This window comes from Diabrotica virgifera, chromosome 3 (assembly GCF_917563875.1).
Source record: "Diabrotica virgifera virgifera chromosome 3, PGI_DIABVI_V3a".
NCBI lineage: Eukaryota > Metazoa > Arthropoda > Insecta > Coleoptera > Chrysomelidae > Diabrotica > Diabrotica virgifera.
This window is the reverse complement of record NC_065445.1, coordinates 105,874,471-105,889,752: the sequence shown is the minus strand read 5'-3', so window position 1 is coordinate 105,889,752 and position 15,282 is coordinate 105,874,471. Positions and strand designations below refer to the sequence as shown.

The following is a 15,282-nucleotide window of genomic DNA, read 5'->3' as shown; positions in this document are numbered from 1 at the left end:
ACACGGCTGGCGCTACGCTTTGTAGTAGATACTTCTGGCAGGGCTGCTTTATCCGTTAGGCAATATAGGCAGTTGTCTAGGGCGGTAAATTATGAAAGGGCGGCAAAAGCAAAATTACACAAAAATGGTACATGTTGAAGGGCGGCTACTAGAGAATTGCCTAGGGCGGCAATTGACCTAAACGCGGGCCTGACTTCTGGTCAGTAGTAGGTACTTCTGTTGTGTAGTAAGTTCTTCTCAACAAAAGCACCTACTTTTATGTAAAAGAAAATGCTACAAAGTAGTGACTATTTGCTGAAGCAATAGCTTCAATATCTACAATCGGCAAAAACTTCCAACAATCCAACAAATAGTTTACTCCTTTAAACGAGAATAAAATTTAATGCGAAAATTATTGGTTTACCGATAGATTTTATAGATCATATTTTCACTATAAATTTAAAATTAATTTGAAAAATACAAAAGTAATTAATTTGATTTATGTAAAAAAGTACTTACTTCAATTGAGCTAACCGTCTATTTCTTCGTTTTTCAGTAACACATTTCTTGTAACAACGTCCCATATTTTAATTTGCGCAAATAAAGAAATAAATAAAGTCTTTATAAATTAATGGAGTAATACTACATTTATACAACGCAGTTTTTCACATGTTTAAACCTTATCTAAGCTTTCCATGGTAACAGGACATTATTAAAATAACTTTAATAATACTACACTAGTAGGATAGTATATTATATGCCAAAAAATCATAATTTAAATATAAAATTGACTTGTTTCAGAATTTTTCCTTACAGTCGCCGGCTTAGGAAATAACGAATTTATTCTTTTCATCTGCACCATACTGTATATTGGAAGCGACATGTAAAGAGTATAGGACTAATGAACATACAAAGGGTCATACGAAGTTTTAAAATGGTTTGTACTTCCGTGCCTACATATCTGTAAAATGCATTTAGTAAGTATTAAATGAATTCCTGCAGAGAAAACTTTGTCTAAATTTTATGTTGATCTATATAAATATACTAAAAGGTTTTACCTGATTTTGTCCTTGCAAGAAACCCCTTTTTCTGTACTAGCCTCTTCAGCTTTCTCGCACTACAAATGAGCAACCTCGAATCCTTTTCATCCCAACAAAATCCAACAGGAATCCTATTCTTACAGTTATCGTCCATCTTTTGTTCAGCTTTGGTCTTTTCTTGAGATTCTTCTTCGTTCCTGATTTTGTGGCTTTCCAAAGAATCGTATTTTCTGAAATCATAGAAAGTAACTGTGTCGCTTTCTATATCCCAAACGTACAGTTTACCATCAGGTATTAAATTCGCTGCCGCCAAGGTAAACGCTACCTTAGTGCCGCTCGAGTTGGTTTTTGCCAAGATTATTTCCCCAAAATCCGGCACCATGTCGTACATGCTGCGAACTGAAGTTAGAAGTTTCGGCGGATCTGAAAACATTTTTTTTACTATTTTTATTAGAACTAAGTCACAATTGTTTTTCTTTGAATAAGTTTATTTTTACGTTTCGATTACCACTTCGGAAATCTTTCTCAAAATACGCCACAATACTAAATTAAACATACAGTCGGAAAAATGAAAGAATACCCATGAACGAACATATAAAACACGCTGTATTTTCCTGTCACTGTGTCACACAAAAATTGGCCAGCGCAAGTACATGTAATAATTATAGTTACATGTACTTGCACTGGACAATTTTCTTTGTGACACGGTGACAGGAAAATACAGCGTGTTTTATATGTTGGTTTATGGGTATTCTTTCATTTTTCCGACTGTAGGTACATTAAAAATATACATTTTAAAATACCTAGATGACCATATAATGATATTTTCAACATTGCGTCTCTGGGATGACTTTATTGAAGGATAGTTCATTCGATTACATGAAATGAAGTTTGACTTAAGCATATCCGTTAGAAAAATCATAGAATGTGATTTTTCTTTAAAAAGACAACCACATGTAATATCGAAAGTAAAATTTCCTGTAACTGATCCTGTAGTAATGTTTGCTTTATTAATATTTTGTATTTTGAGAACGATTTGTGCTTTTTTCAAATGTGCAAACGGATTTTGAAAATTTCAATATAAAGGTAGGCTGTTGTTTCAAGGTCACAATAACTTCATATGTTTTTGTTAATCCAAACCTGGATTTTTCTTGTTATTACTAAGTGGGTCATTCCGACGTAGTAAATAAGTAGGTATTGATTATTTTTAAAATGAGTATTAATTTATTCATTAACTTTAATAATTTGTTATTAAAAGTTAACTATGTTTGCTTTTTAATCTCAGAGTCCTTAAAAATTTCAATATAATTTCAAAATTAAAGTCATTAAATTGTCTGGCCAAAAAATTGAAGTGAACCATTAAACTTAGTTTTTTGTGCTCTTTTTAAATATGTAAACGGATTTTGAAAATTTCAAGGTCACAATGAATTTATATTTTTTATTAATCCGGAACTGCATTTTTCTTGTGATTAGTAGTTGGGTGGTTTGGGTTTTAAGCGAGACATATGTGTACGAAATATCAAAAAATATACAACGTGACATGTTTTTTTTAAAGTCGTCTGTTTCTGAAATAATGAATTTATTCCATATTCCATTTCCATTTTTTTGTTTTCCTCCAATTTTTGTTTGCAATAAATACCAAATATACCATTTACAAGCTTACCTACTGATAAATCATAGATCTTCAAGAAACCCTCCATAGTGAATATTGTCAAATAATTGGAGCTGACATCCATGCCGATATTTTCTCCTTCATTCATACCGGCAGCTATTGTAAACAATATTGATCCCATTGTAGAAAAAATGGAAATGGATTTTGCATCCATCGCTATTATATTCTTATGATAAACTATTATTGAGTCCCTCTCAGCGGTAAAAGTAGACAAACGTCGAACCGAAAAATCTTTATTACCTGTAAAAATAAAGTCGTACCAGCTATATAAGAGACTCATTAATATTCGGCTCAGCGCGGTGCTATTATGGGAGGTGTGGAATTCCATAAACAAGGGATCTACCTGTTTTATGAAATGTTCGCTTGTTTATGTAATTTTACGCCGCCAACAATAGCACCCTGCTGAGCTGAATACCCTGCTAAGTATTTTAGAAACCTGGTACGAGTATGTTTATATTATATGCCCGATCTATAAAAAAGGAGACAAACTCCAGTGCAAAAACTACCCTGGAATTTCTCTACTATATACAGCATATAAAGTCCCCACGTATATTATATACCAGCGCAGCGGCTCCAACCACTAGGAGAAAATATTATTGGAGAGTATCAGACGGGCTTCTGACGGGGAAGATCGACACTGGATCAAATGTTTACAGTCAAGCAGATCTTGAACAAATCATGGGAACACGGCATTGATGTTCACAACGTGTTTGTAGACTTCAAACAGGCATATGACTCAGTCAAAAGGAACACACTATACTATTAATTCAGTCAATTTGTACTCTACGAGCTCCCTAGTGGGAAAGTTTTGGGGTAGTTCTGATTTCTTTCATTATATATGTATTTTGGGCTGCTGAATCCGAATATGAGGTTTGCGGACAAAATTTCTTGACGAAATATTGAAAAAATCGCGAAAAAAGCGAAAAATTTCTGCTTTTTTCCGCTTTTTTGCTAAATCTCGAAAACTATTAACTTTTAGTAAATGGTCTGTTAACAGAAATTAAAGTACCTACTTAAAATTCTCTACAAGTATCACTATTTCCTTTTTTTTTCAGACGAACCGTTCGGTCTAAAGTGTAAGTTGAAAATTGCCAATTTTTAACGGTCTCGGCGAAACCCACTTTTTACATTCCAAAACTTTTATTTTTTATTATAATGCTGTCATTTAATAAATTTCTCCTAGTTTTCTGTACAAATTAGAAATGTTAGTTCATAATATGAATATGGTATGTCTCTTGTTACAACTTCCATGGATCCATTCCATTCAAAAATACCGAGAGTGTCTCTACTTTTCTCTTAGAGCCACAGAAGATCAGGCACAGATGGAGTCATTATTTCAGTTGGTGTGACATTCTTTTCGGATCTGATTTCTGATAAACCTTGAGGTTTTGTCCTTTCAAAATGTATTAGTTGAACAGCTCCCTGACTTCCATAAACCTCAGGCTCGGGTTTAGTTTTTAACCGAGAAATGGATTGGTTAGGAGCTACTGCATGTTTTGGTGCAATACAAGAAATGCCACCCATGACGTGAAAAGTGTGGTATCCGTCGATTGTATGTACGTTAAAATCAGTGTTATCATGGAGTTGTTCAACTAATTCATTTTAAAAGGACAAAACCTCAAGGTTAATCAGAAATCAAGATAAAAGATCCGAAGGAAATGTTCACACCAACTGAAACTGTGACTCCATCTGTGCCTGATCTTCTGTTGCTCTAAGGGAAAAGCAGAGACATTCCCGGCCTCTTAGAATGGAACGGATTCATGGAAGCTGTCACAAGAGACATACCATATGAACTAACATTTATTGTCTGCGCAGAAAACTAGGAGAATTTTATCAAATGACAGCATTTTAATAAAAAATAAAGTTTTGAAATGTAAACAGTGGGTTTTGCTAAGACCGTTAAAAATTGGCAATTTGCATTTTAGAACAAACGGTTCGTCTGAAAAAAAAGTAAATACTGATATTTGTAGATAATTTTAAGTACAGTAGAACGTCGATAATCCGGACGTCAAAAATCCGGACCGTCAATATTCCGGATTTGTATCTAGCAAAAATATCTGATTCTTTTAAAATAAATTAAGAACTTCGCTGCGAAAAACGAACCTCTACCGGAGTTCAAAAATATTTTACACATTTTTTTAAAAGCTCAAATAGTGTTCTGATGTTTTTACTGTACACATGATGCTATTATAAATTAATTTCAATACAGTGTTTAAACATAAAAAAATGTTTTGGTTAGTTTCACCTCTAGACACTTTACTGTACAAGAGAAAACATATTTTAAAACGTTTGTTGTACTTTAATGTGTATACTGGCCTTTTTTTGAGGTAATTTCGATAATCCGGATAATTTGATAATCCGGATGGGGCCCGGTCCCAATTAATCCGGATTATTGACGTTCTACTGTACTTTAATTTCTGTTAACAGACCATTTACTAAAAGTTAATAGTTTTCGAGATTTAAGCAAAAAAGCGAGAACAAGCAGAAATTTTACGATTTTTTCAATGTTTCGTCACGAAATTTTATCCGCAAACATCATATTCGGATTCAGCAGCCCAAAATACATACATAATGGAAGAAATCAGAACTACTCCAAAACTTTCCTAGTCAAAATACAATTTTATTGAATTACATATATTGGCTGAATTGGCAATACCACACAAGGTAATTAGACTCATTAAAGCCACAATGGATGAAACTCAGCCTCCTCATTTCTGACTTTGTCGACCCAACATGTTTAGTAGCCGTCTGTATATCCATATCTCAACGGCTTCCAAGTATTTAAGTGTGGTCATACTTCGAGTCCACGCTTCTACTCCATGTAGTAGTATTGGAAAGGTATACTAATGTGTCATTCTAACTAGAAGGTCAATGTTAAGATTGTGGCTCAAAGGGCGTTTCTTAATTTTACAAACATTGCTTGGCCCCTTCTATACGGCTTTTAATTTCCAAAGTTGGATCCCAGCTTTTATTGATTCTTGGTTCTCTGTATTTATCCACTTAGTCGACTCTAATACTGTCATCCTGTATGTAATTTTTTTGCTAAGTGTCACATATTTAGTTTCCTTAACGTTGAATTTTAATCCATACTAATCATAGAATTAATTTGGAAGGTCCTCACAGCAGTTAGCGAGCACTATAGGTATCATCATGCAGTAAAAGCTCAGAAATAGAAAAAAGTCGAGAAAAAGATCCACATCATATCAATGTCGAAGTAGGTACTTAAATTTATTGCAGATAACGCAATTAAAATCCTAGACTTGATAACACCACTATTCCATAATGATACAGTACGTAAATCGTTCAGCTGGACATAGGGAACATAATATACTTATATTGTATATATTTAGATACATAAATACATACATTGTATTTTTTTATTTAGATACTTCTGGCAACTGAGCTCTCTCGATGAGAATATGGTTATTACCATTAAGGGGCATTAACCTCAAAATTCACAACTCATTTCGACTGACACAAATAAACGTCAAAATATGACAATGTAGTAGCTGAATATTTTTGGCATAAGGGAATGAAAAAACTGTTTAGTTTTGAAATTAGTTTTTAAATAAAAAATATTTAAAAAATTAAAGTAAAATTATGAACTCAATCATAAATTTTGTTTTTGATTTATTTATGAACAGCCTTGCTTCAAAAGTCACTCATTCTATTCGTTCTAACAGCTCTATTGCACCAAAAACTCGTACTCGAACAGAAGCTTCAACTAACACAGGTTAGCGCAGTTGCAACAATTATCTCCATGTATATTCCCTATGTCCAGCTGAACGATTTACGTACTGTATATGACATGTAGGTAAAATACCTATTACAACATTACAACATTTAAGGGCCGGTTGTTCGAACGCTAATCAACAATGATCACTATCAAATATTTAATTACTGTGACCAAAACTGTCAATGTCAACTTTTATTGGGTTGCTGAAAACATAATTGATTATAATTATGAGATTAGGTAATCAATTAACATAACAATTATTAACATAATTAATTAAGTAATTTCATAATTGTAATTCAGCAACCCAAACAAAGTAGACATTGACAGTTGGTGACATTAATTAAATATTTGATAATGATCATTGCTGATTAGCGTTCGAACAACCGGCCCTAAAATTAACAACCAAAGTGATAACAAACAAATTGAATATAACATTAGCAGAAGAACAACAAGGTTTTAGGTCGGGAAGGTCATGCACTGACGCTATATTTATAATGAGGAGAGTTCAAGAGAAATCGTTGGAATACAAAAAACCGGTATATTTATGTTTCGTGGACCTTAAGAAAGCATTTGACAAGGTCACATTAAAGGACGTTATCCATTTGTTATACTCGAGAGAGGTACCTCTAGGAATAATTAAAACGATCGAAAACATCTACCAGAACAACACAATAAAAGTAAAAGTGGACGATGAATTAAGTAAACCAATTGAAGCCGGCAATGGGATAAGACAGGGGGATTCCTTGAGTCCTTTATTGTTCAACCTGATCATGGACGAAATAATAAAAAAAAGTAAGAACTAAAAAAGGATACCAAATGGGAGAAAAACAACTTAAAATAATCTGCTATGCAGACGATGCAATACTAATCTCTCAAAGTGAAGATGCTGCACCAATTCAACATAGTCGCAAGAAAATTTAACATGCTAATTTCCTCACAAAAGACAAAATGGATGGTTATAACAGCAGATCCAATAAGATGTAAATTGAAGTTAGAAGGTCAGATAATAGGACAAGTGATGGAGTTTAAATACCTAGGCATCACACTATCTAGCTACGGAAGGCTCGAAACAGAAGTTGAAGATCAAGTGAATAGACCAACAGAGCCGCAGGTTGCCTGAATGACACAATATGGAGAAATAAAAATATCGGAAAAGAAATAAAAGGCAGAATTTACAAAACAGTCATCAGACCAATAATGTTATACGCGGCAGAAACACGACCCGACACAGAGAGGACAAAAAGATTGCTCGAAACAGCGGAGATGAAAACCCTTCGAAAAATCGATGGTAAGACTCCATGGGACAGAGCTAGAAGTACCGGGTGATCAGTTAAGGGTAGCGAGCGGCCATATCTCATAAGATATTGGTCGTATAGAATTGAAAAAAAAAACATGGTAAAAGTCGCCAAGAGAAATTGCTGGAAATTATTTTCGAGTTTATCAAACGTCCGCTAGAGGGCGTAACAACCAACACAAAGTAGAAAAATGGGATTTTTATAGAATTTTGTCCAATGAAAGTTTATCGATGATATCATTTTCATATTAACAGACCATTTCCCTACATTTTTTGTCTAAAACGTTTTGTTCTATCTATCAAAATAAAGCGGTGGGGGAAGTTCAATTGTTTTTTTAAACAAACCAAGATTTCTTCCGTTTCTTTTGACCGATTTTAGAAAACTTAGGCTCATATGAAAGAGCATAATTTGCACTACAAAACTCTTATTTGGTTTTTATTTTTGACGTTTTCTGTCGCCGCTAGATGGCGTTAACTGAAATGGTAGCAAATTTTTGAGTTTTTTTCAAAAAAAACAAATGTAATGATATATTAATTTTTATATATTTTAAAAGAGGATAAATTTCTCTATAATTTAATGAAAATAATTTATTATCTACCTTTTTTTGAACCGTTGATATTGACCAAAATATAATTTTATTACATTAAAAAATGGCACGCCACTGTTTTTTATCAGAATAAAAATCAGTTTTGTAATCTCTTATTAGTTGCTAACAAAAAGAACCTCTTGACTTTTTTTCGTTAGACAAACGGTTTTGGATTGAAAAAATAAAATAGGTTTACATACTGATAATTATAAGGTTCAAAATTATTTTTAAATATTACATCTCACAATAATAAAATTATTACCTATTATTTTTATCATTAATAATTATTTAATTAGCGAGAGAATGCATTAGTTCATAATTTATTAATAATAATTATTATTATTTCATAAATTAAATTAAAAATCAAACTTAACTAACATCGCATTTAAGCGAAGCAGGCCATGATCTACGAAACTGAAAATAAAATGAAAGAAAACACCAAATTGTCAATCACGCTGATATTTATTTTGACAGTTCCTGCCATTGACATCTAATTTAATGTTATGTAAAAAGTATTTTTACAACAAATCATGCCTTTTACGAATGAAGAAGCCTTTGATATGTTGAGAATTTATTTTCAATGTTTTGAAAATGCGGCGATTGCTTCTAGGCAGTATGCACTGCGTTATCCCCTCCGTAGACGGCATTCGAGAATGGTTTTTCGTCGTTTAGCCTTACGTTTAAGGCAACATGGCCAAGTGCAACCAACTCCAACTTTGAGAAGAAATCGTAGAGTAAGAAGAGAAGATAACATTATAAATGTGTTGGCTTATATTCATGCAGACCCCCATTTAAGCATAAGAGAGATCTCCAGATATTTAGGAATATCCTATGGCTCAGTGCAAAAAATATTAATGGATTTTAAAATGCATCCGTATCACGTCGTGATTCATCAATCCTTAAAAGAGACTGACTTTGAACGTAGGCTCGATTACAGCTACTGGCTTAGAGACTTCATTAGGGAAAACCGTCTTATTTTGTCACAAATATTATGGACAGATGAAGCATCGTTTAGCAGTAATGGCAAGGTAAATCTGCATAACATGCATTACTGGTCGGACACTAATCCACACTGGTTACGTGAAGATTATCAGCAGGGTCGATGGAGCGTTAACGTCTGGTGCGGTGTTATTAATGGTACTATTATCGGTCCGCACATATTTAATGGCAATCTAACCGGTGACATGTATTTGAACTTTTTATTGAACGATTTACCAGGACTCTTAGAAAACGTGCCTTTAGAAGTAAGAAGAAACATGTGGTTTCAACAAGACGGATGCCCGGCACATTATTCTCGAAATGTGCAAGATTTTATGAACAGGCATTTTCCTAACCGTTGGATTGGTAGAGGCAGCCTATTTTTCTGGCCACCACGGTCCCCTGATTTAACCTACCTTGATTTTTATCTATGGGGCCGAATAAAGGATTTAGTGTATAAAACTCGACCAACTACTCGAGAAGACATGATAGTCCGAATTCAAAACGCGATAAATATTATACCAAGAGCGGAAATTGAGGCAGCTGTCAACTCCACCCAGAAGAGATTGGACCAGTGCATTCAAAATAACGGACAACATTTTGAACATTTACGACAAAATTATTAATTTAGTTTTAACGTTTATTTTTAAAGTTCTGTGTTCTTGTTTTTAGTGTTACTGCTCTTGCTGTTGTTGGACAGTTTTATTAAGATTTTTTTCCAAATATGTAAATTAGTATGTTTCGAGATATGGGCGCCCCATGTAAACATATCTTATTTTTTCAATCCAAAACCGTTTGTCTAACGAAAAAAAGTCAAGAGGTTCTTTTTGTTAGCAACTCATAAGAGATTATGAAACTGATTTTTATTTTGATAAAAAACAGTGGCGTGACATTTTTTAATGTAATAAAATTATATTTTGGTCAATATCAACGGTTCAAAAAAAGGTAGATAATAAATTATTTTCATTAAATTATAGAGAAATTTATCCTCTTTTAAAATATATAAAAATTAATATATCATTACATTTGTTTTTTTTTTGAAAAAAGCTCAAAAATTTGCTACCATTTCAGTTAACGCCATCTAGCGGCGACAGCAAACGTCAAAAATTAAAAACCAAATAAGCGTTTTGTAGTGCAAATTATGCTCTTTTATATGAGCCTAAGTATGCTAAAATCGGTCGAAAGAAACGGAAGAAATCTTGGTTTGTTTAAAAAAACAATTGAACTTCTCCCACCGCTTTATTTTGATAGATAGAACAAAACGTTTTAGACAAAAAATGTAGGGAAATGGTCTGTTAATATGAAAATGATATCATCGATAAACTTTCATTAGACAAAATTCTATGAAAATCGCATTTTTCTACTATGTGTTGGTTGTTACGCCCTCTAGCGGACGTTTGACAAACTCGAAAATAATTTCCAGCAATTTCTCTTGGCGACTTTTATCATGATTTTTTTTTCTCAATTCTATACGACCAACATCTTATGAGATATGGCCGCTCGCTACCCTTAACTGATCACCCGGTACAGATATACGACGGAGATGCAAGGTGTATAACATTAATAACTGGGTAAGAAACAGAAGAACAGAATGGAATGACCGCATAAGCCGAATGACAACAAATAGGGTAGTCAGGACAGCGAGAGACGGTTCCCCAATAGGAGGAAGACGATCAGTGGGAAGACCACGAAAACGATGGAAAACGACAACTTACTAGAGGCACATTGAAAAAACAGACAGAGTCATGTCTATACAAAAACAAGAAGAAGAGGTAAAATACCATCAGACTGTACGGTAAAGTATAGGGTAATAGATCAGTAGGAAGACACCAGAAATCGTTGCTGAAAGAACTAAAGAGATGGTTTGACCGCTCATCTACAGAAATATTTCGTGCAGCAGTTTGCAAAGCTGCAATTGCCATTTGGATGGCACAATAAGAAGAGGAAGGTATCATCGGCATATCGAATGTTCTAGGTTACACCATACACTACAATGCATTTGGTTGTCTTCATTAAATCTTTCTTAAATATTTTCTCTGTATAGAATTGAAGAATAAAGGTGAGAGTGCACAGCCTTGTCCCATCCTCTTTTCATATCCAGTTCATCCGATAGCTCTTGTTCAACTTTTGTTCTTGCCACTTGATGACTGACTTATTTTTGTTCTTGTCACTTGATGACTTTTTTTCTTCTTCAATCTTCAAGTAAGTGCTGACATCAAATGAGACTATGAGACTGATCATATGTATAGTAATCAATTGTTTCAATATATTGGAATTTGTTCATTTAACTAAGCAGACAAACTGGTTATGGATACCTTTTAATTCGTTGAAATGATAATGCTAAAATAAAAAAAAAACCTTAAAAGAAAAACTTACCTCCTTCGTTTAATGAACTCTCGACCCTGTCAATATTAACAGTCTCCCAAACAATATCATAACATTGAATGCTTCTTCCATCAGTAAATGCTAAAATCTCCTTAGAAATCGCCATATCAGTAACTTGAGAATCTAACTGTAATAAAAAATCTCCTTTGTCACTCTCAACCAGCACTTGACTCGAAGTTTTTTGTGTTGCCCAAATGCGTTCCGAAAACGTACTGCAAATGCTCTGCTCTTTCATTATGTAGACCGAAGTGACGCAGTTGACGCTAAGTAAAGGTAGTCTGAGCATTTGCGAACCCCAGATCACCTGAAAACATAGAAGAGGAATATAATAACATAACAAGCGCTTTACACCAAGCAGCTAAAGAAGCATTTGGAGCAAAAGAGATAAAGAAGGCTGACCCATTATGAATGAGTCTGGAATGAGTCTGGAATGTCTGACAACATGAAATTAAGGAAAAAAATAATATGTTTAATAAATGGCTAAGAGACAGTTCACAAGAAAATCGAAACAGTTATAAGGTGGTACAAAAACAAGTGAGAGGTGAGATTAAAGAAAATAAAAATGAAATGTGGAGACGAAAATGCACTGAAATAGAGTGTATTTTGGGTGGGACACAATCTTCCGAAGCTTGGACTGAAATCTACGAAAACAAACAAAACAGAGAGAACCAACATTACCAGACACTATTTACGGAGAGCAGACCGGAATTTACCTACCTACCGAAATTACTGAAGGGGAATGAAAAATGGAAAATCTCTAGGTTCTGAAGGAATAATGACGGAAATGCTGAAATGCAGCGGACAAACACTTATCTAACGCTTGAGAAATTTTATGAAAAAACTGCATAGAATTTAAATGCATACCTAAAGAATGGAAAACATCCTACATATCTTCCATATACAACAGAGGCAAACGCAGTGATCCATCAAACTTTAGACGACTTAGTGCTAATTCTACCCTTAGCAGATTGTTTTGTAAAATCATCAAGAGGAAAAATAAGTGAAGACCAGAGTATTCACTGTTGAACGATCATGCATTGACAATCTGTTTGTAATTCAGCAGCTTTCGGAGAAAAGAACCAGCCAGAATGAAGAGACCCAGATGGCCTTCGTAGATTTAAACTATGGGAGGCCCTATCCGAAATAAATATAAATCCGTCAATCATTAATATAATTAATTGCTGTATGAAGAAGATATAGGGTAGATAAAGGTTAACAACAATCTGTCGGATGCAATTCACATTACTAGGGGGTTAACGCAAGGATGCTGCATCTCCCCACTACTGTTTAATTGATATCATGAATTTCTGAATATCTAAAGAAATATAACAGAAACTGTGGAATTTATGTTAACTCGTCTATTTTGCAGCATGCAATAAATGGGGTTTAAACGTTAATGTTACAAAAACAGAATATCTGGTAGTGAACTCCGATGCTAACTTTGAAATTTTGATAAAAGACGATACTACTGTAAAAGAGGTGGATGAGTTTAAATATCTGGATGCTAAAGTAACTAGCGAGGGACTGGGAAAAAACAAAAATTCGAAGAAGAATGGAGCAAAGCAGAAAAGTAATAAGATGCTTAAATTCCATTCAGAAACAGAAATTCGAATAAGAAAGGCTTTCGTGGAGTCAGTTCTGATGTATGGGAGTGAGGTATGGACGTTAACAGCAGAGTCCAGAAGACGAATCAATGCAGTAGAAATGGACTAGTTGCGCAGAAGTGCTGCAGTTTTGAGACAAAAGAGAGTTCGTAAGAAGAAAATTCGAAGACGAATGTACGCCCAAGATACAGCAGTGCACAGGATAGAGCAGAAGAGCTTAAAATGGTTTGGTCACATGCTTCGGATGGATGAACAGCGTTGGCCAAAAAAAAATTATTACAGTGGAAACACCCCCCAGAGAAAGAGGGGAAGAACAAGGCTATCCTGGAATGAAGATATAAGAAAAGCCATTGAATATCGAGATTAGGAGGAAGAGGACGTCGAGCATAGGAATAGATGGCGGTTAGGTGTAGGAATGCAGCATAGACCGTTTCAAACTCCATATATGTATGTAGATGCAATGTATATTATACAGCCAATATATAAAAAAGGAGATAAGAGGGAATGCCAGAATTACAGACCAATTACATTGCTAAATGTAATATACAAAATCCTTTCTGGCATTATCTACAATAGATTGTCAGAATACTCGAAAATCTAATTGGTGATTATCAAAATGGATTCAGACCAAATAGAGCCACTACAGATAACATATTGATACTAAGAACAATACAAGAGAAAGCTTATAAATACGACATAGAACTATATAATATGTATATAGACTTTAAACAAGCTTTTGATAGTGTGAAAAAAGACAAAATGCTGGAAGACCTCCGTAATCTAGGTATACCAAAAAATATATTAGCCTCATAAAAATGATGTTGCAGGGTTCAAAAGCCGCAGTTAGAGTAGATGGAGAACTGTCTCCCCTGTTTGACATCAACATGGGGGTGAGACAGGGAGACGCACTTTCAACCATGCTGTTCAACCTAATTCTTGAGGTAGTCATCAGAAAAACCAATGTAACCGGCCATATAAATACCAAAACAGTACAAATTACTGCATATGCAGACAGTGTCGCCATTATTAGTAGAAGCAAGACACGACTAATGGAAACGTTCAAGGAAATTGATCCTGAAGCACAAAAAAGAGGGCTTAAAATAAACGAAACAAAAACTAAGTACATGACCATCAAAAGAACACCTGAGAATGAAAATAATTTAGCTATAGACAACTATACTATTGAACGTGTGGATGCCTTCACATATCTGGGCACAGAAATCAATCAGAATAAATCCGTAAGTAGCGAAATTAATGTACGTATTTCCAGTGGAAATCGTGCATACTTTGCTAATAAAAGATTTATGACATCGAAATTATTAGATAAAAGAACCAAAATGACCTTGATTACAGATCTACAGAACCTTGATTAGACCCGTAGTAATCTATGATTGTGAAACCTGAAGCCCAACTCAGGACATTCGAGAGAAAGATACTGAGAAAAGTATCAGGAGAATCAGGAGAATCAAGTGGAGAATCAGGAGAAACGACGAGATTAATGAACCGAATGAAGGGTACGATATTGTAAATTTGTAAAAAGTCAAAAACCGTCATGGCTAACAGTGCCGGATTTAGGGGGGGGCTATAGGACTATTAGCCCTCGGCGGTAAATTTTGAGAGGCGGTACGTCGCTCCCATCTCGTTTTAATTCTATATGTGGATATTTCAACTTTACGGGGTTGAATTTTCTGAAATAGCATGGTAATAAAACTTCGTCTCGTCACGGATAAGATCCATACCTGCGGTACTAGGTCGCAAAACAAAAACATGTTTCATGTTTCCGGGAAACCGGCCGCCCCTGCGCCTGGCGGCAGCGTGTCCGACAGGCCATGTCGTCAGTCGTGTTAGCGCAGTTTTCGAGACTAGTCTCAAATTTTACTTATATATTAGTGAAGTGTTTTCGTGACGTTTCTAAAAAATGAGCGGAAAGGAAGGAGGTGCATTTTGGAAACGACAAAAGTTAGAAAAACAACAAAAATTAAATGCAGTATTAAAAAAACCCCAAGA

At 34.5% G+C, this 15,282-nt stretch overlaps 1 protein-coding gene across 1 annotated transcript in view; it reads right to left on the bottom strand.

Moving 5' to 3' along the window:
• The window catches only part of LOC126881999 (intraflagellar transport protein 140 homolog), a 335,998-nt gene that overhangs the window by 270,543 nt on the left and 50,173 nt on the right, over window positions 1-15,282 (bottom strand). The window contains exons 6-8 of the mRNA XM_050646764.1: window positions 11,663-11,975; window positions 2,683-2,931; window positions 1,038-1,442 (exon numbers count right to left, since the gene is read on the bottom strand). Of these exons, the coding sequence (XP_050502721.1) occupies window positions 1,038-1,442; window positions 2,683-2,931; window positions 11,663-11,975 (967 nt within the window). The remainder of the gene's footprint in view (window positions 1-1,037; window positions 1,443-2,682; window positions 2,932-11,662; window positions 11,976-15,282) is intronic.